The sequence below is a fragment of the Humulus lupulus genome, chromosome X (genome assembly GCF_963169125.1).
Source record: "Humulus lupulus chromosome X, drHumLupu1.1, whole genome shotgun sequence".
Classification (NCBI taxonomy): Eukaryota; Viridiplantae; Streptophyta; class Magnoliopsida; order Rosales; family Cannabaceae; genus Humulus; species Humulus lupulus.
In genome coordinates this window covers 28,294,114-28,314,709 of record NC_084802.1, presented here as the reverse complement: position 1 = coordinate 28,314,709, position 20,596 = coordinate 28,294,114, and the positions used below count along the sequence as shown (strand labels likewise).

Sequence of the window (20,596 nt, the reverse complement as noted above, 5' to 3'; positions counted from 1 at the left end):
TATATATATATATATCTTCTATATAATAAGTGTGTAAATAACAGAAATTCTTGGTTTTAATGATTTTTTTATTTTTTTTCATTAACTTTAACGGAATATTCTTATATATAACAGAATATTTTTATATTTAACAGTAGATTGTAAACATGATTTAAATTTAAATCAAATTAAATAAATAAATAATTAAACAAATTAAAATAAGATATTTTTGAGATATTTTACAGTAACAATTATTTAAAAATAATAAAACCATATAGAATATAACTTAAATAAAATTTAATTAAACTTAAATTTCACATATTAAAATAATATCATATTAAACATATAACATAATATAATCTATTATCAATTAGAAATAAATTTTAAAAAAAAACACATTAAACATATAACATGATATGACCTACTATCAACTAGTAACAAACTTTAAAAAAAAACTAGCAATAAACTTAAATTTAAAATTGATGTATAATATTAATACTATATTAAACATATAATATATAATCTCTTGTTGTAACAGTCAAATTAAAAAACTAGAACAAACATACACTTAAAAATAATTAATTAATTAAAATAGAATATTTTTCTTAAATTTAAAATCCATATATAATATTAATATTATATTAAACATATAATATATAATCTCTTGTTGTTATGGCCAAATTCAAAAACTAAAACAAATATAAACTTAAACAAAAATTAATAAATAAATAAATAAATTAATTAATTAATTAAAATATGATATTTTAAAATATTTTATGATAATTTAACTGATCAAATCATATTTATTTAAAAATAATAAAGTCATAAATATAATTTTTTTATATTATAAATTTGTGTAATAATTTATTTTTTATCAAGCAATTGAAGCTCTTTTTTTTATCAAATTTACTAAAGAACATTGCAATATATATTAGAAACTAAAAATAGTTTATGCATGTATACTATTCTAGACTATAATTTTTTCTATTCTTATTTTATTCTATTATTAATTTTTTTTTAAATACTATTATAATTTATAAATGTCATTTAATCATGTAAATATATATATGTCAATGTTGTGTTTAGATATTATATATGTAAAGATTATTGATATAAATATTTATATATATATTATAAAATTGTAGTTCATTCTATTATATATTGAAAAAAAAAATTAATGAGTTTTTATTAAAATTATAGACAATATTTTACCCTAATTTTTTAATACATTTATGTCATACATTATATAAAACATATTTTATTATTTTATGATATTGTTTATTTATTTAAAATTTATATAATAATTAAAAATAATAAAAATAAATACATGTTTGAATAAGCATGTTTATAACTTTGAAACTAAACAAAATACATTACTTAATTTTAACTATATATATATATATATTTGTATTTTAGAAATTACTAGCACTCAACCTCAAACCAATTCCAAGAACAAAGACAGCAATTAAAAACAGAACACAAAGATAGACCGCAAACTCTTGGGAATTCGATTATGTACTATGAGAATGATTGAGTTACAGAGCTTTGAGCTTGGTCAAGAGTTTCATCAACATAACCTACCTACAAGCTATATAGCCTGAGAACCCCAACAACAAGATAATCCTGAGAAATTGACCTTCCACACTAAAAGCACATACCTGTAATTGGTCTGCTAAAAAGCAACAAGTTGTTGCTCGTTCAAGTACGGAAAGTGAATTCCGTGCCTTGGCTAATGCAGCTGCTGAAGTGAAATGACTCGTTTCTCTCTTTACTGAGCTTCATGTCACCTAACCTGAACCACCAGTACTTTGGGTTGAGAATCAAGGGGCTGCAGCTCTAGTTGCTAACCCTGTTTTCCATGCTCGATGTAAACACATCGAGATTGATCTTCATTTTGTTTAATGCGGAAAAGAAAAAGAGATTTTGTATTGATCGAATAATCTGATTACAGAGGCTGAGCTATGTATATATAGCTGAAACAGTTACTGAAACAGTTGCAACAAACTCACGCAACTAACGAAAAATAAAAGAAGACAGAAACTATACAACTGAAATACATATATATCTAATACCCCCCCTTCAAGATGGACGGTGGATATCATGAATGGTCATCTTGCTGATATGAGAATTGAGAGAGGTTGAAGAGAGAGCTTTAGTAAAAGCATCTGCCAGTTGGAGGGAACTACGAACAGGAATGAGGCGTATGGAACCAGCCTTTATTTTGTCTCGAATGAAGTGGCAGTCAAGCTCAATATGCTTGGTTCGCTCATGGAATGTGGGGTTGTTAGCGATGTGGACAGCAGAGAGGTTATCACAGTAAATAAAAGCGGGTGTGGAGGAATGAATGTGGAGGTCAGCTAGGATGTATTGCAGCCAGGTGAGTTCACTGGCAGTGGCGGCAAGGGCACGATATTCTGCTTCAGCAGAACTTTTGGAAATTGTTGGTTGCTTCTTAGTTCGCCAAGATATCAAACAATCGCCTATAAACACACAAAAACCTGTAGTAGAGCGCCTAGTGAGAGGGCAAGCAGCCCAGTCTGAGTCGGAGAAAGCGCGGAGGTGGAGAGAAGAAGTAGAAGAATAGAGTAAGCCTTGGCCAGGACTGCCTTTCAGAAACCGTAACAAGTGGTGGACTGCTTGTAGATGAGTAGTGCGGGGAGCAGACATGAACTGGCTTAAGGTGTGAACCGAGTAGGTGATATCAGGTCTTGACAGTGTCAAATAAAGCAAACGTCCAATAAGGCGTCTATATTGAGAGGGGTCTGCCAAAGGTTCACCTTGGATGTTGTCAAGTTTCAGCTTTGGATCCATAGGCGTTTTGGCAGGTTTGCTGCCCAGGTATCCTGTATCTTCAAGAAGATTGATTGTGTACTGTCTTTGGGAAATGAAGAGACCACGTTCAGAGCGGGCAATTTCAAAACCAAGGAAGTACTTGAGTGTACCAAGAGCTTTTAGTTTGAAACGAGCATGAAGTGAGTGCTGAAGTTGATGGAGCAGCTTGAGATTTGGGCCGGCGATGATGATGTCGTCAACATAGACAAGGAGAGCAATGAACTGGTCGTCTTGTCCCTTTGTAAAGAGAGTATAATCTGCCTGTGACTGTTTAAAACCAGCGGAGAGAAGAGCATCTGAGAGTGTCGTGTACCACTGCCGAGATGATTGTTTGAGGCCATAGATTGACTTGTGTAATTTGCAAACTAGGGGAGGATCTGCACAAGAAGAAAGAGAAACAGTAAGGCCTTTGGGAAGAGACATATATACCTCTTCATTTAAATCGCCGTTAAGGAAGGCGTTGTTAATATCAATTTGTAGAGTATGCCACTGTTTAATCGTAGAGATGGCAAGGAGCAACTTTAGCGTAACCATCTTGGCAACAGGCGAGAAAGTGTCAAAATAGTCGAGGCCTTCTTGTTGAGAGTATCCTTGAGCGACTAGTCTAGCTTTATAACGTTCAATGGAGCCGTTATTATGAAATTTAAGCTTGTACACCCATCTACAGCCAATTGCTTGTTTATTGGGCGGAAGAGGCATAATGGTCCATGTGTTATTGCGTTGAAGAGCCTGCAATTCATCATTCATTGCCTGAATCCAAGAGTCATGTTGAATGGCCTGTTTATATGTCTGAGGTTCAATTTGAGATGAAACTGCACAAATAAAAGATTTATGAGTTGGAGAAAACTTAGAAAAAGACATATAATTATGGATGGGATAGAGAGTAGAAGATTTAGTATGTATAGAGGAGTGACACTCAAAGTCACGGAGGTAGGCAGGTGGTCGAGAGGGCCTGCTGGAACGTCTAGGGAAAGGCTGAGATGAAGGTGATGAGGCAGTAGCAGCATCAAGAACAGAATCATTTACAGGAGGAGTAAAATTGTTAGAGGTGGTAGCTGTGGAAGACTGTGGTGAAGGCATATCCTGCGAAAAAATGTCAGTAGTAATAGGAGTAGTTTTATCATGATAAGAATCAATAATAGGAGTATTAGTAACTTCAAGAGAAGGCAAAACTATGTTAGAAAAAGGATCGGTAAAGGAATGTGAAGTATTGAGTTTGTGAAATGGGAAAATATGTTCATGAAAAATCACATTTCTAGAAATAAAGAAAGTTTTGGTATTTAAATCATAAAGCCTATATCCTTTTATGCCATGGGTGTATCCCATAAAAACACAAGTTCTAGCCCGTGAATCGAATTTTGTGCGATGAGCAGTCAGTGTAGATGCAAAAGCCAAACAACCAAAAGATCTAAAAGTAGTATAATCAGGAGGTGTGTTATAGAGGATCTCATAAGGGGTTTTATTTTGAAGATTAGGTGTTGGAATGCGATTAATTATATAAGCTGCTGTAGAAACACATTCAGACCAAAATTTGATGGGAACATTAGCTTGAAAATAGAGTGACCGAGCAACATTCAATAAATGTTGATGCTTACGTTCAGCTACTGCATTTTGCTCAGGTGTTTCGACACAAGTGAATTGATGCAAAATGCCCTTTTTAGCAAAAATATCTGTGAAGGCTAGCTCAGGTGCATTATCAGATCGAAATTTCTTAAGAACACACTTAAATTGAGTTTCAATGAATGAAAGAAATTGTGGTACAATCTGTAAAGCATCAGATTTACGTTTTAAAAAATAGAGCCAAGAAAATCTAGAGCAGTCATCCACAAGAGTTAAGAAATATTTATAACTAGAATGAGAGGGTATGTGGTGAGGTCCCCATATATCACAGTGCACAAGATCAAAAGGATGAGTAGAAAAATGATTATTATTAGAAAATGGCAATTTCTTAAGTTTTGCCTTTGGACAGACATAACAGGGAACATTTTTATGTAAGTCAGAAACATTACAGTGCAAAACAGATCTAAGTAAATGCAATCGTTTATTAGAAAGATGGCCTAGCCTAGAATGCCAAGTTTCTGCAGAAATGGAAAGAACATGACAAGGAGAACATGAATTGGATTTAGAAAAATATTCGTCCAGAATGTATAGTCCATTGCTGGCTTTACCCGTGCCAATCATCCTCCTGGTTGGCATCTCCTGTATATAGAAACAATTAGAATTGAAGCTAAGGGAAAGAAAACCTTGATTGGTCAAGCAACTAACGGATATAATATTATATTTAAAAGAAGGAACATAAAGCACGTCAGTGAGAACTAAATCTTGATTAATGGCAATTGAACCACTGTGATGAACAAATAAAGAATCACTATTAGGCAGTATGAGTTTAGTAGGAATTATAGGATTTAGAAATTGAAAACTATGGACATTAGAACATATATGTCTTGTAGCCCCTGTGTCAACAATCCAAGAATCAAGCACAGGTCTGAAAGAATTGGTAGATAACACAAGTTCTTGATTACCTGAGGAATATTTTGGTTCTGTAGAAGTCATACCAGGAGCTTGAGTAGCAAGAAGGTTGAGTAATTGTTGATATTGGGTGGCTGTGAGTTGAGGCAGGAGGGTCGCAGTGCTGAATTGATTTGCGGCTACATCTTTGGAATTGGACTGTGTTTGCTCGGGTCTTGTAGCATCGATGTCATCCTTAGAGTCATTGAATTGATTTGCCGATGATTCTTTGGAAGATTTCTGCTTATAACCAGGAGGATATCCATGCAGCTTGTAACATTTGTCAATGGTGTGACCAAGATTATTACAATGGGTACAAAAGGGCCTATTTCTTCTCGGAGGATATGGTTTGGATGCTGTTGAGTCAGATCTTTGAGTGAATGATCTATTGCTTTGAAGGGAAAAGGCCATTGAAGAAGTTGGGTCAGCAGTGATATCACTTCTTTGATTTTCCTCCTGAGTAATCAAATGAAAAACTCTGCTTAGATCAGGTAAGGGATCCATGAGCAAGATGTTCCCCCTGACTTGGGAATAAGAATCTTTGAGTCCCATTAAAAAGGACATTATGTATTCCATATGATGATGCTCCTGGAACTTCTTAATTCCTCCACAGGTACAGTTGTTGCAGGTACAATTGGGTCTGTAATTGGAGAGCTCTTCCCAAATCGCACGAAGCTTCGTATAGTAGATGCTCACGGATTGGGTGTCTTGTTTAAGGTTCATCAATTCTTTTCGAAGGTTGAAGATGTGCGGTCCATTGCGTCTCTGAAATCGAACCTGGAGATCCTTCCAAATCTCTGCGGCAGAATCATCGTACAAAATACTGGCTGAAATGTCTTTTGAAACTGAGTTGAGGATCCAAGAGATTACGATGTTGTTGTTGCGACACCAAGAATTGTACAAAGAAGTCTCGGTTGGGGAAGGCTTTGAAATCGAACCATCAAGAAAACCTATTTTGTTCTTGACAGAAATGGATAATTTCATTGCCCTACTCCAAGAAGAGTAATTATCCTGACCTGTAAGAACCTGTGAAACAAGGATGTTTCCAGGGTTGTCGGAGTGATGAAGGTAGTACGGATCTGATGGATCTTCAAGGTGGGTTCTTGTGTTAGAGGAGATTGGAGGAAGCGGAGAGTCATCAATGGCGGATGTATCACGGTCATCTGGTGGAGATGTGGATTGACCGGTGTTAGACATATTCGAAGACGTGTTGCCGGAGAAGAGTGTACGAACAACAGAGAAAACGGCAGAGAAGATCGGCGGAGAAGGAGAAGGATCGTCGGAGAAGAAGAGGGATCGAAAGGAAGGCTTATCCTTCCGGCTCTGATACCATAATGCGGAAAAGAAAAAGAGATTTTGTATTGATCGAATAATCTGATTACAGAGGCTGAGCTATGTATATATAGCTGAAACAGTTACTGAAACAGTTGCAACAAACTCACGCAACTAACGAAAAATAAAAGAAGACAGAAACTATACAACTGAAATACATATATATCTAATATTGTTCAAGACCAGTTGCTTGCCAAGGATCTCTGAGTTCGTTATGTGCCTTCTACGGATCAAGTGGCAAATATTCTCACCAAAGCTCTGCCTATTGATCGATTTGCTTACCTTAAGTCCAAACTCAATGTAGTGAATACCCCTTTTAGTTTGAGGGGGGATAAAAGCACATAACTGTAATTGGTTGTTAGTTGTTAGTTGTTAGTTTTCTGTATTTAGCATATTTCTGTTACATTGTTAATTTTGTTTTTAGTTGTTTACAGAGTTAGTTATTATAACTAATCTCTTCTTTGTAAGTTGTAATATTTTTTCTATAAATACAATTAACACCTCAGTTTACAACTATGGTTTTTCAGCTAGATCTTGTGACTCTTTTCTAAAGTTTCCTCTTAGATTTCTAGCTTCATAAAACCTGTTCACTCACTCACACCCTTGTTACAAAACACTCTTGCTCTCTCTAACAGCTTGAACACAATTCTCTCTCTCTCTCTAATTCCAAACTTGATCCCATCTGTTGATACAAAAGCAAAAGCTCTTTTATACATAAACTAGAGTTAACAGTAATGTGTGAGCACTGATTAAAAGAAAGCAGGTAGAATTTCATACCAAAAGTAATCTTTGATGAAACACCACCTTATTGGAGAAGTAGACTTGAGTAATGTGAATCTTTTTGAGACTTGTTTATTTCAGTTGACTAGTACATCTGCCGATAAAAGCTCTGATTTGATCTAATAATCCAATTGTATGGGTACTGATTTCTACCATACATAACATACTTACACATTTATATATGTAAAAATTTATATGCCAAAACGAACCACACGTTTTATGTGAGCTTTACATACATGGATGTAGATTTTCCTAGCGTATTTTACCTCAAATTTATACTTTTGATGAAACTTTAAATATTTTTTTCTTCTTTTAGATTAGATACAACTTTAGGGTTTTACTGCTACTATCATTATTATAATAACTGAGCCTTTACTCAGGAAAAGGTAGCCAAAGAGTTTGGTGTACCAGTGAAATTTCAACGATACTGGATGTGGGGAAAGCGCAAAAATAATACATACAGACCTGTATGGCCTTTGACATCGTTGGAAGAAGAATTACTTGTAAGATCATTTAAATGTTGTGCATTTTATTGTTGATAATTGTTATAGATTAAGTTTCATTGCGGCATTTGTGGCAATAACTGATTTTCTACTTAACCTCACCTTGAAAATGTATGTTTAAGCTGCTAGAAATTTTAAATTTTGGACCCAAACTCCCCTTTCAAGAGCCAGCTGCCTTAATGGGATGTGGTTTAACTCTCTTCTTCTTAGCAATGAGGGTGAAAAAAATATGTTGAAGTAGTTAATGACAAAGGAAAGTGAACAACAATCACCGGTGGTAATAAATATGTAAATATTGTTTTCAAGCATGATTATAGCATTACCAGAAGAAAAAAAAAATCCTTTACTGCTCTGCTTGCATGGTAATAAAATAGAAAATGGTATTTTATTTGTTTGCAGCAGCCACAAGATGAAATGTTTCTAGTCTATAGACTACAGGAGATCTTATTATGCATATAGAAAGTTCATTTTACAACGATTCCTTTCATTTGGAAGGATGGACATAAATGTAGATTGTTCTTTGAAAGTGTATTGACAGAGTAGAAGCCAACAAATTTGCATTTGTGGCCGATTGTTTTCTTTTTTATTTTCCTTTTCTTTTCTTTTTTTTCTTTTTAAATTCAAAGCACCACTACTTGTATTTTTAAAGAAAAGCATAATAAAAGAGGTAGAAAGGTGTAGAGTTTGTGCCACCTATCATGCAGAGAAAAACATTCAATTCCTAAAATGCCATCTCTAATGCTTGCTAATCTTCTTTGTGAAATTACTTTTTCAAGTGACATTAAATTTTGGGGGTTGGCACTAAATTCATTTAATCTGTCTAGTAAATGTTTTCTCAAGCATCAATAACTCAAGAGAATTTACAACTTGAACCAATAAGATAATTTAATTTACCTAGTAGGCTTTTCCTTGAGCATTTTTAACTTTGACAGAGAATTTATTACTTGAACTCATCATACATTCTTACAACTGTGATTCGAATGCAAGAGCTACTTTACAATTGTCTAAACTGGTGAAGTATGCACTGTTTTGTTTGTTACAAGACTGACTATTCTAGGTTGGACAGTTGGGAAAATCTTCTAACAAGAAGAGTGAGAGACAAGAAGTTCTACAGCTTTTTCTGGAAGTAGAACTTGATTTGGTAATGCTTTTTCAATCATTATATAAAAATTTACCTCCACTTTTTTGAGTTAGATCAATCATATATGTTTTTGCTTTATACTGAACTCATGAATCTGTCATTTGTTTGTTTCTCATTTCACAATCATTCAGGATTTGCAACCTGTTGCTCCTCCACAAAAGACTAAAGAGGATATACTTTTATTCTTTAAACTTTATGACCCTTGGAAAAAAGAGCTGCGGTACTCTTTCTTTCTCTCACTCTCTTTCACTCGATCACTCTGCTGCCCTTATGTTTTCTTTTATGTCAGTTATGTTGGAAGGCTTTTTGCAAAACTAGATGGGAATCCTAATGGAATATTGAAAAAATTAAACAAAATGGCTGGCTTCAATCCTAATGAGGAAATTAAACTTTTCGAGGTAACTTGGGATTTGACTACTTTGAATGATTTTTTTTCTAAATTTTATCACTGGCAACCTTATGTATAGCCTCTTTAAATGTGCAGGAGATAAGGTTTGAACCTGACATCTGGTGTGAACCCATTGACAGTGAGCTCACATTTCGTTGTAGTGAGGTATATATATTATTAGAGGCAAATTTCCTACTGTAAACTACTTTTTGCTAGTACAGTTTTTCATTTGTGGTGTGGTGAGGGGTTCAAGTTTACATATATAACATTTTTCATTTACAGATTGTATACACACACATATATATATATATATATATATTATTAGAGGTTAATTCCTACTGCAAACTATTTATAGAGTATATAATTTTTCTTCTCTTGATCTTGCTCCTGTGCACTTTTTTACCTGTTCTACAGCTTCAAGATGGGGACATCATCTGCTTTCAGAAATCGCAAGGAATTGAGCAATGCCACTGTCCAGATGTTCCATCATTCTTTGAGTATCTCTTCAAACACAAGGTATTTGCTCATAAATACTTTTGCACTAAAAAATATTGATAATTGCCTTGTTCTGTTATTGATCGGTCAAAACAGCTTGTCAATTCCATGTAAGCTCTCTGAGTCCCTTTTTATGATTTGGCCAATTTAGCAGAATTTAGTTTGGAGTGGATTGTTCCAAAAAGTTGTTATGAATCTATGATTATATTCTTCAAGTGTTTATTAGAGGATGTTAGATACTGAGGAATTGTGGAGTGTTGGCTGGCCATGTAAATGTGGGTAGTTTGGTTGGACATAAATGATAGGATTTTTTGAAGTCAAGTCGCTTTGCTGTGGGATAGAATCAGGTTTTGTGTAGCAGCAGTTTGGCAATTTGACATCTATCTTTTTCTCATCTACTACGAGAATGAGAGGTTTTGATGTAATTGGCCCGAGATTCTGTGTTCCATTGGAGATACTTTTCTTGCATCTTTGTTTTCCAAATTATGATTTGGCCTGATAATTATGCAAAGATACAATCCATAAAACCCAAATGAGAGATAGCAAAAAGATGAAGAGAGAAAAGGGAGGCTAGAGTGTATTGCAAAAATAGAGAGAATGTATTCTAGGTTACAAAACTTATAAGCCAAGCCTTTTATATAAGGCAAAAGATATAAAATAACAATAATTAAGAAAAGACTAAAATACCCTCAAATAATAACTCTAACACCCCCCTCAAACTCACGATGCAGCAACAATAAGCATCGAGAGTTTGCCAACTAGAAATTGAAAACGAGAAATAGAATGAGACTTAGTAAAAAAGTCAGCAATCTGTAAAGAAGAAGGAACAAAAGGCAAAGTGATAGTGCCAAGCTTCAGGTGGTGACGAGTGAAGTGACAATCAATCTCAATGTGCTTGGTGCGTTCATGAAAAACTGAGTTGTGAGCAATCTGGATGGCACTCTGATTGTCACAATACATAGGAGTGGGTTGAGAATGACATACACCCATATCTACAAGCAGCCATCTTAACCAAACAATTTCTTTGGTAGTAGATGACATAGCGCGGTACTCTGCTTCAGTGGAAGATTGGGAGACAACAGTTTGTTTCTTACTTTTCCAAGAAATAAGAGAATCACCCAAAAAGATACAGAAACCAGTAACAGACTTCTGATCCGTAGGATCACGACCATAATCAGCATCAGAGTATGCACGTAGCTCCAAGGAAGAAGTGGAGGGAAACAAAAGGCTTTGAAAGATAGTACCCCGAAGATACCTCAAAATGCGAAGAACAGCTGCCCAGTGAACAGTAGTAGGAGAGGCAACAAATTGACTAACAATGTGAACAGCATATGCAATGTCGGGGCGAGTGATAGTGAGATAAACCAAACTGCCAACAATAGTGCGATACAAAGTAGGATCATGCAAGGGAGTGCCATCAGAAGGAGAATACTGAACATTGAGCTCAAAAGGAGTGGCAACTACTTTTGTATCTGTAAGACGAGCACGGTCAATAATGTCAGAAGTGTATTTTGACTGAGAAAGAAGATAGCCTTTTGGGGAGAAGGCAACTTCAATACCCAGAAAATACCGAAGAGGCCCCAAATCCTTCATCTCAAACTGAGAAGCTAATTGAGACTTTAACACTGCAATTCCATCTAAATCATCACCAGTAATGATCATATCATCAACATATAAGGAAAGGAGAATACGACCTGCATTGGTACACTTAACAAATAGTGCTGAGTCATGATTACTTGAGAGAAACCCAAGAGAAGTAACAACATTGGAGAACTTCTCAAACCATGCTCGAGGAGCCTGTTTGAGACCATACAGAGCTTTCTTAAGCTTACAAACTTCTCCATGATTGTGAGGGACCCCAGGAGGAGGAACCATGTAGACCTCTTCATGTAAATCGCCATTCAAGAAAGCATTCTTAACATCCAACTGAGATATATTCCACTGACGAGCAGATGCAACTGCTACAAGAGCACGGACAGTAGTCATTTTTGCAACAGGAGCAAAAGTTTCCTCAAAATCCATACCATACTGTTAAGAAAATCCCTTAGCTACCAATCTAGCTTTGTAGCGTTCAACAGACCCATCAGACTTGGTCTTGATTTTATAAACCCAACGAGAACCAATTGTATGTTTACCAGGAGGTAAAGATACCAAATCCCAAGTATCTGTCTTGTGCAAAGCTGATAGTTCCTCATTCATAGCATGCTGCCAAAGAGGGTCAGTAACTGCTTCTTTATAGGATAAAGGCTCAGAGAGACAATGAATAGACGCTAAAAACGAAGTGAAAGGGATAGAATAAGACGAATAAACAAAATGTGGTAGTTTAGTAGACTTACGAGTGCGCTGAGGATAGCGAGGAGGATCTACAGTATCAGAAGGATCTAGAACAGCTGTAGGCGGAGGTGTTTCAGAAATGTCAGCCTGCGAAATACCAGTATCAATAGCTCGAGACCTGCGAGAGTAATGACGTGGAAAAGGGACTATAGGAGCAGGAGAAGATTCAGACTCTACAATTTGAGGAACTTGAGGAGAAGAGGTACTTGTATGCTCGCAAAAAGGATCAATATGAATAAGATCTGATTTGGTCAAGTTGTGAGTAGTGCCAGGAATAGAAAAGAAGGGTATATGCTCAAGAAAAACAACATGGCGAGATACATATAATTTTTGAGAAGTTGGATCAAAACAACGATATCCTTTTTGGCCATCACCATAACCAAGGAACACACAAAGTGCAGAGCATGATGACAGTTTTGTACGCTCTGCACTAGGACGAAGAACAAAGCAAGTAGAACCAAAGACTCTCAAAGAAGAATAATCAGGAATATGTCCATATAGTTTTTCAAAAGGGGACAAACCTGAAGTGATTGAAGATGGAATCTTATTAATAAGATTGACTGCAGTGAGAACTGCTTCTCCCCAAAACTGACTAGGCACAGATGAGGACAACAAAAGAGAACGAGCAGTTTCAATAATGTGTCTATGCTTTCTTTCAGCAACACCATTTTGTTCAGGGGTATCTGTACAAGAAGTTTGATACACAGTTCCATCTAAAGCAAGCAAATTACAGAATTTATTTGAAGTATATTCACCACCTTGATCACATCTAAAACATTTAATAACAGAAGCATGTTGAGTTTTTACATAAGCTCGAAAACGATCATAAATATCATAGAAATCAGAACGACATTTCATTAGAAAAACCCAACAAAATCGAGTGTGATCATCAACAAAAGAGACATAATATCTAGACCCTCCTTTTGTAGCAATAGGAGAGGGTCTCCACACATCAGAATGAACTAAGTCAAAAGGTGCAACAGAACATGAAGTACTTTTACTGAAAGGTAAAGCAGAAAATTTTGCAAGTTTACAACCACTACAATCAGAAATATCATGAACTTGCAAATCTCCTAAGGTTCCTGTAGAAGCTAAGAATCTTAAACGGGAAGCTGAAACATGACCAAGGCGAGAGTGCCATAAATAAAAACTAGACGATGATGGAGACAATCGAAAGGAAGACAGATCAACACTAGGAGCTGCAAATACTGGTAATTTCAGCTCATCCAAAACATATAAACCCCCCCCCCCCCCGCCTACGGCCGGTCCCAATCAGCTTCTGAGACTGCGGATCCTGCACATGACAAGAAGTAGAAGAAAAAGACACTGAGTAACCAGAATCACACAATTGACCAACAGATACAAGGTTTAGTGAAAGCTTAGGAATATGGTAAAAACATTAGGAAGCGATAAATGATGACTGACAACAGAACCAACACCTGCTAATGGCATAGGAGTACCATCAGCAGTCATGACAGGCACAGATGATGCAGGACACAAGGAAACAAAAGATTTCGAATGTGGAGACATATGGTGCGAGGCTCCAGAATCTAAAATCCATGTAGAGGATGTCATACCTGAAGAGCTAGTAGGGGGCTGACCTACCGAAGAAGAGGCGGACATGGCATGTGGCTGCATGGTAAGATACTTCTGAAACTGTTCTGAGAGGGCAGCAAGAGCAGGATTGGAAGATGAGGCCCCAAAATCATACGAGTCAGATGGAGGTACAGTAGCAGCGGCATTAAATTGCGGAGGACGGTATGGTCGAGGTTGTGAGTGGTTGCCAAACTGTGGTTGGCTACCATAATGAGGCGGTTGATTACCGAATTGAGGAGGTCTGAGTTGATGTCTTTGTTGCTGAGGTGCACGATTTACTAATTTAGGACATTGAGCCTTCCAGTGACTTTTTTGTTTGCAAAAGCTGCATTCATCAACTCCAACCTTTGTGTGAGGTTTATTCTCATGGTGAGTAAAGTGTCGAGGAGGAACTACCAAAACAGAGGGACTGGGTGCTGGGAGGATGCCTTTTCCTGCTTGAGACTTAAGACGAATTTCATCTGCCAATAGTTCACTAACTACTGAATCAACCGAAGGAAGTGGAGAACGATGCAAAATAGAGCCACGGAGTCCCTCAAAGTCATCACGAAGTGCCATCAAAAACTGAACCAATCGTTGTTCCTCCCTACGAGCAATATATGGTGCAAAAGCTCGTAATTCTGCAGATTCAGTAAGGGCTAATTGATCCCATAGATCTGTTATAACTGAATAGAACTCTTGAATACTCATATCTTTCTATTCAAGAGCTCTAATATCTTATTCTAATTGATATTGCTTTGCAAAGTTAGACTGAGTATACAGCCTTGCAAGATGGTCCCAAACTTCCTTCGTTGTTTCATACTTGGCTAGTTGGGTACCTATGGAGTGTTCTACAGAGTTGTTTATCCAAGTAATAATTTTTGAATTATCCACTTCCCAATTTTCTAGCAAAGTTGCATAATCCGCTTTGTCATTTGTTGGTTTAACCAAAGTTCCAGAAACATAACCCCACATCTTTTTCCCTTTCAAAATTTTTTTCATCACATAGTTCCAATAAGAATAATTCTTTCCATCTAACCTCACACTAATGGATTGAAGGGAATCATCTCTATTACCTGCCATTTCAGAAACAAATTTCCAAATGCTATCTCAGACAAAAGTTCCCAAATTCTGCAATATGACGAAACCCTAAAATTTCAGAATGAACACGAAAATCACATACTGAGTTACCGCAAAAGCTATGGTTATGCTTAAGAAATTCAATTCCATAAACCCTTCTCTGATACCATAATAATTATGCAAAGACACAATCCATAAAACTCAAATGAGAGATAGCAAAAAGATGAAGAGAGAAAAGGGAGGGTAGAGTGTATTGCAAAAATAGAGAGAATGTATTCTAGGTTACAAAACTTATAAGCCAAGCCTTTTATATAAGGCAAAAGATATAAAATAACAATAATTAAGAAAAGACTAAAATACCCTCAAATAATAACATGGCCTACCAAGGCCAAGATTTACTTGCAAACATTATGCTTTGAAGATTATGTGAGGACAAAGGGAAGAAAAATTCTATTGAAGTCTATTTTTTTCTTGAGATAATTGATCGAATTCAAGGGTTTAAATTAATCTAAAGACACTTTCAACAAGATATGATTATTGTGAATGCTTCTAAAGAAACATATTTGAATTGTTTTCTTAACTAGACTTTTATGTTGCATTGGTATAGTTTATCAAATAATGTCCTAATTTGTGCAGGGAGACTTTGTTGAAGCTCAGCCTAGTTCGCAAACTATCAATACAGATGCTCATGTAACTGAGCTCTCTCCATCACAAAGGAACATCACTCAAGAGCAATCAACTCAAGTAGCAATTCACTCGGACATTTGTACTCAGGCAGTTGCTCATGTTACTTTATTGACTAAACACGATGCAGTAGAAATTAAAATGACACCCATTCCATCTGCCCCTCTTCTAGTTCATCCACATGGCCATCCTCATCAGGAGGTTGACTTAACTTAGTTTGGTGATAGTTTTATTCTGGCTGGCAGAACTCTCATTTCTTTTTCAAATTTTGTTTCAGGATTCAAATGTGGTTGAAACAGAAACATGTTCTTCTTCTCTTGCTTCATTTGATGCCTTGTTTGCTGACATTCAAAGCCTTTTGGAAGTAAGGGCTGTTGAGGCTGGTAGTTCGAGCCGCCTCCAGCGTTCTATGCTTAGCATTGACGAGATTACAAATGCACATAAAATCGTTAAACAATGCCTTGATACGACGCTTGGCAACTTCATCCAGTCAGGAAGAACTCGTGAATTTAAAAATTCAGTTTCTATTATGCTTGCTGTCAATTCATTTCCCGACAGCAAAGTAGATGAGATAACAAAGTTTGTGGATGACTTCAACCAAACTTGTGAACGATACGAGGGTGCAGAGCAGGACATAAGAGAGGCTGAACAGAAGGTGAGCTCAATAATTGAGTTGAAAACCTCTCTGAAGCAGTTGTCTTCTAAGTTCATACCTACCAGGAATCGAGTTGAGGAAGTCGATCGAGAAATAGCAGATATGGAGAGACAGCTGGGTGAAAGGAAGGCGGAGAAGGCACAGCTTCAGAGCAATCTTGAAGATTTGGCTGGGAAAGCAACCGCATCAAGACAAGCTTTGATCAATGCTGAACTGGACATGATGCCGTTATGGCTCAAAAAAGAGGAAGCGGAGAAGACCGTTGATGACATTGAAAAGTCCTGGGAGTCATTGAAGGATCATTGCTTTCCTCTTCGTCAGTAAGTTATCACATGACATGTCTTGGGAACCACTAACCATACATGAACAAAAATAATGAAAAACAACTAGAATGAAAATTGTTGTGTATCTTCATTATATAGCTTGATTGTCTTCCTGGTCGAATGTATTTTGTCAGAACTTTTCTAGTGAAATTTGGTCAACGATCATAATAGGAAAGGATCAACACTATCAATGTCTTCCACCATTCGAGATTGTATCCAATCTAGCATAAACATCACTTGAATATTCCTAAAATGTGGGAATGATTTATATGTATTTATCCTACTCTATAATTACATATACATAAAAGAAATCATTTTTCCAATCATATCAATAATTTTTCTTATAGATCAAAATAGCTTTTTCTCTTTTGTGTATCCTAATTTTAGTTATTTAATTATAGATTATCTTAAGAGCAAATAATCATTTTTTTTTAAAAGGAATCACATTAACATAACTAGTAATCCTCATAACAAGATGCACATAATCATCATCATTGTAGAGACTAATTTTTGCCAAAATATGACTCACTCTATTTGCGAGAGATAAATTCACAAAAACTAACTTGACAAAGAAAAAAAAATGTTGGATATCACCAACAATAAAGTTGTTCCCAGAGAAATACTCTTTTTGCTATGTATGGCCCGAATCACATTCATACAACTCTCCATAAAATGGATACCCTCACTGAAAGCACCATTTCAGAAATTTTGCTTTAAAGGAGGAACGAATGGCCTGAATGCTAATAGTGTAGAAACGAACCATATGACCCTTGTCATCTCGAATTACAGCCCCCTATTAATGCACAAAGCGGCGCCAATGTTCATCTTAAGATGATTCAAAGCAGGCAGTTGCCATATACGATGACTCCCATCACCCAGCTCCATCTCAACCGAGTTAGCTTCCAAAGTATCGCCACCTACTTGACTCTTCACATTTGACGTACGACTGGGATGTTAGCGGCGCCGGCCCTGAAAAAAAGTGGGCCTAAGACGGTTTTAAAAAAAATGGGTCATTTTGTATATGTAATTTTAAATAAAATTAAACTAATATTTAGTAATATAAATACATTCCAAACTTATAAGAGTTTACATGATATTTTTGGGCCCTGAGTAGGGGTGGGCCCTAGGCATGGGCCTAGCCCGCCTATGCCCAGGGCCGGCCCTGGATGTTAGATGTATATATATACCTCAATGAAAAATAGCAAGAGTCTTACAACTCTAACCAAAGTAATACAAATGACAATGTGATTGATTAAATAAAATTACAATTCAATAACAAAGAATACAAGTAAAGGTAGAAATATGTAGATGAAGATAATAATAGAAAATACAATTTTAGACAATAGATACAAATAAACTAGAAGTAGTAGAAAAAATATATAGAAGATATTACAACTCTAAAACAAAAGATACAAACAAATATGTAAAGAGAAGAAACAAAAGAAGTAGAAGAAACAATGTAAGAAAAAGAATGAAAAGGAAATCACTCTATCACTCACACAACCAAAGTGAAGAGTATTGATGATCACCAACTTGAACAAGGTTTACAACCTTTGTCTAAAAGCTTATTTCTTCTTATCTCAAGCACTAAGGGATTCTCGTAATATTGAAAATAACTCTCTGGAATAATCAAGCATTTTGTTGTATTTCTAGAAATAATGTTGTCTTACAAGTGAGCATTAGACTCCTATTTATAGAGTTTGAGATACCTTTGAATTTCAAATTCCACCAACCTCATGGCTGTTACCAATGTTTAATTGAGTGTTTATGAAATTAAAATGGAGATTTGAGAGTTATTTGGGATGTTAGAGCCGTTCAAATTGGAAAAAACTGAAAAAAGACATTCGTTGTCAGCACCCGTGGCCGCAGCCACTGGCCTCTGTCCCCCAGGCCGCGGCCAGGGATAATTAGTGGTTGCGGCCACAGTGCAAATTTCAGCCTCCAATTTTTAGTTTTCCAAAAAACGTCACAATCTCTTCCCACATGATTTTGTAACCTTCATACACCTAATAGGAGTTAAAAACATGTTTCCAACAGTCATATTACATGATGGCATTGTGAAATCCAAACTCAAATGTGTAGCATACAATCTACACATTATTGGGTAATATTTGGAAGTTATAAATTTGTAACTGACTTTGCAACTCCAAAATATGTCACATTTGGGCAAACACATATGTCCAATTTTGTAACTCTCAATAATATGTTGCATGGTGTGACAAATCACATTTTGTCACATTATTTAATCTAACATTATATTATTTAAAATAATATAACTTGGGAAATTTGGCTTGTTGAGAAAGGATAAGCCCCATGTTATGCTTTGAGCCAGCCACTTGAAAATGGTCATTTATTGCCATGCACGTAGCAATGTTCCAAAACTCAAAAATCATGAACTCGGCACCTTTACACACCATTTTGGGCTCACAAATTACCTTATCTTTTAGCTTTATTATGTTCAAACCAGAGTAGCCACATCATATACATGCAGACCTCCACTTCTTCCCTTGGCCTTTGCGCCCATCTCTCTGCATCTGATCACTCCATGGAGACAACCCCGGCAAGCCAACACAAATGGGCAGTCAAACAAGGCATGACAAACAGTTTCGGTATCGACGTCGTACCTAAAACATTTGGGATTCGTTTGAATACCTCTCAACTCGAATGCATGCATCGTTGGTAGAGAATAGCAAAGTAGACACGCCACATACAAATTAAGGAAATTTGCGGCTAAAGTACCAAAACATTCACTGTTCTTACACTTAAATACTAAAACTTTATTTTTGGCAGTGAAAGTACCGAAAACCATGTTTTAGTTGCATTCTGTTACTACCATCGGTTAAATTTGACTATTGATTGATTAGAGGTAGGGGTGGCAATTTGGGTCATGACATGATGACACAACACGACACGAAAATAAATGGCTTTGAGTGACACGTTTAATAATCGTGTTCGTGTTTGAGTTAATAATCGTGTCGTGTTCGTGTTGACTCATTTAATAATCGTGTCGTATCATAATCGTGTCAACACGATAACACAAATAATTATCATAGGTTTTATGATTTTTTTCATACAGTTTTGATTAATTGTGTCAATTTCATGTTGTGTCATGACACATTAATCGTGTCATAATCGTGTTATCGTGTCGTGTCGTGTTGACCCGTTTAATAATCGTATCGTGCTCGTATTTTCGACACATTTAATAATCGTGTCGTGTTTACCTTAATCGTGTCATGTCATAATCATGTCGACACGAATCTAACACGTTTACACGAATTGCCAGCCCTTAGAGGTTACATGTCATCAAAAGATTGGTCACGGTGTAAATCATTTTTTTTTTTAAAATCCAACTTGTTAAACCTTAAAAAAAATTAGAAAAAATAAAATAATTATATTAAAAACATTAAAAATATTTTAAATCTTTAATTTGTCTATACGCTCTCTCCTTAATTTGTTGCAGTTTATTCAAGGAGCTCATCGTAGCCTTATAACTAGACCACACAAAGTAAAATCCATTGGAGGCAAAGTGCCACAGGATTTCATTTCTTTTTTCTTTTTCGGTTTCTTCATTTTGATATTAGAATTGATATACCACTGAATGTCATTTTTTTTATTGAATATATGTGCAGATTTTGGACTGCCATATATCACTTTCTTAATAAGGCAACAAGGAAAGATCATTTTCCTTTGCCTTTTGTGGACCAGATGTTGGATAGATTAGCGGGCCATCCTTTTACTATTGCTTTTTAGATGGGAACTTTGGTTATCACCAAATTCCGATAGCTCCCAAAGACCAAGAGAAAACCATATTTACTTGTCTATACGGTATGTTTGCCTTCTGGAGAATGCTGTTTGGATTATGTAACACTCCAGCCACATTTCAACGCTGTATGATGTCCATATTCTCTGACACGGTCGAAAAATGTATAAAGATCTTTATGGATGATTTTTCAGTTTTTGGCTCTTCATTTGATGGTTGTCTAGAAA

The 20,596-nt window shown here is 35.9% G+C and overlaps 1 protein-coding gene across 4 annotated transcripts in view; it reads left to right on the top strand.

Moving 5' to 3' along the window:
- LOC133804814 (uncharacterized) overlaps positions 1-16,944 on the top strand; it is a 29,137-nt gene extending 12,193 nt beyond the window's left edge. For 2 of the 4 annotated variants that reach the window (XM_062242936.1, XM_062242933.1), the window contains 7 exons: positions 7,812-7,934; positions 9,001-9,075; positions 9,207-9,473; positions 9,560-9,628; positions 9,878-9,979; positions 15,584-15,832; positions 15,909-16,944. In XM_062242936.1, the coding sequence (XP_062098920.1) occupies positions 7,812-7,934; positions 9,001-9,075; positions 9,207-9,473; positions 9,560-9,628; positions 9,878-9,979; positions 15,584-15,832; positions 15,909-16,610 (1,587 nt within the window). In that variant the 3' untranslated portion in view covers positions 16,611-16,944. The remainder of the gene's footprint in view (positions 1-7,811; positions 7,935-9,000; positions 9,076-9,206; positions 9,474-9,559; positions 9,629-9,877; positions 9,980-15,583; positions 15,833-15,908) is intronic. The other 2 variants (XM_062242934.1, XM_062242935.1) reach the window with 2 other exon arrangements.
- The last annotated feature ends 3,652 nt before the right edge of the window (positions 16,945-20,596 follow it).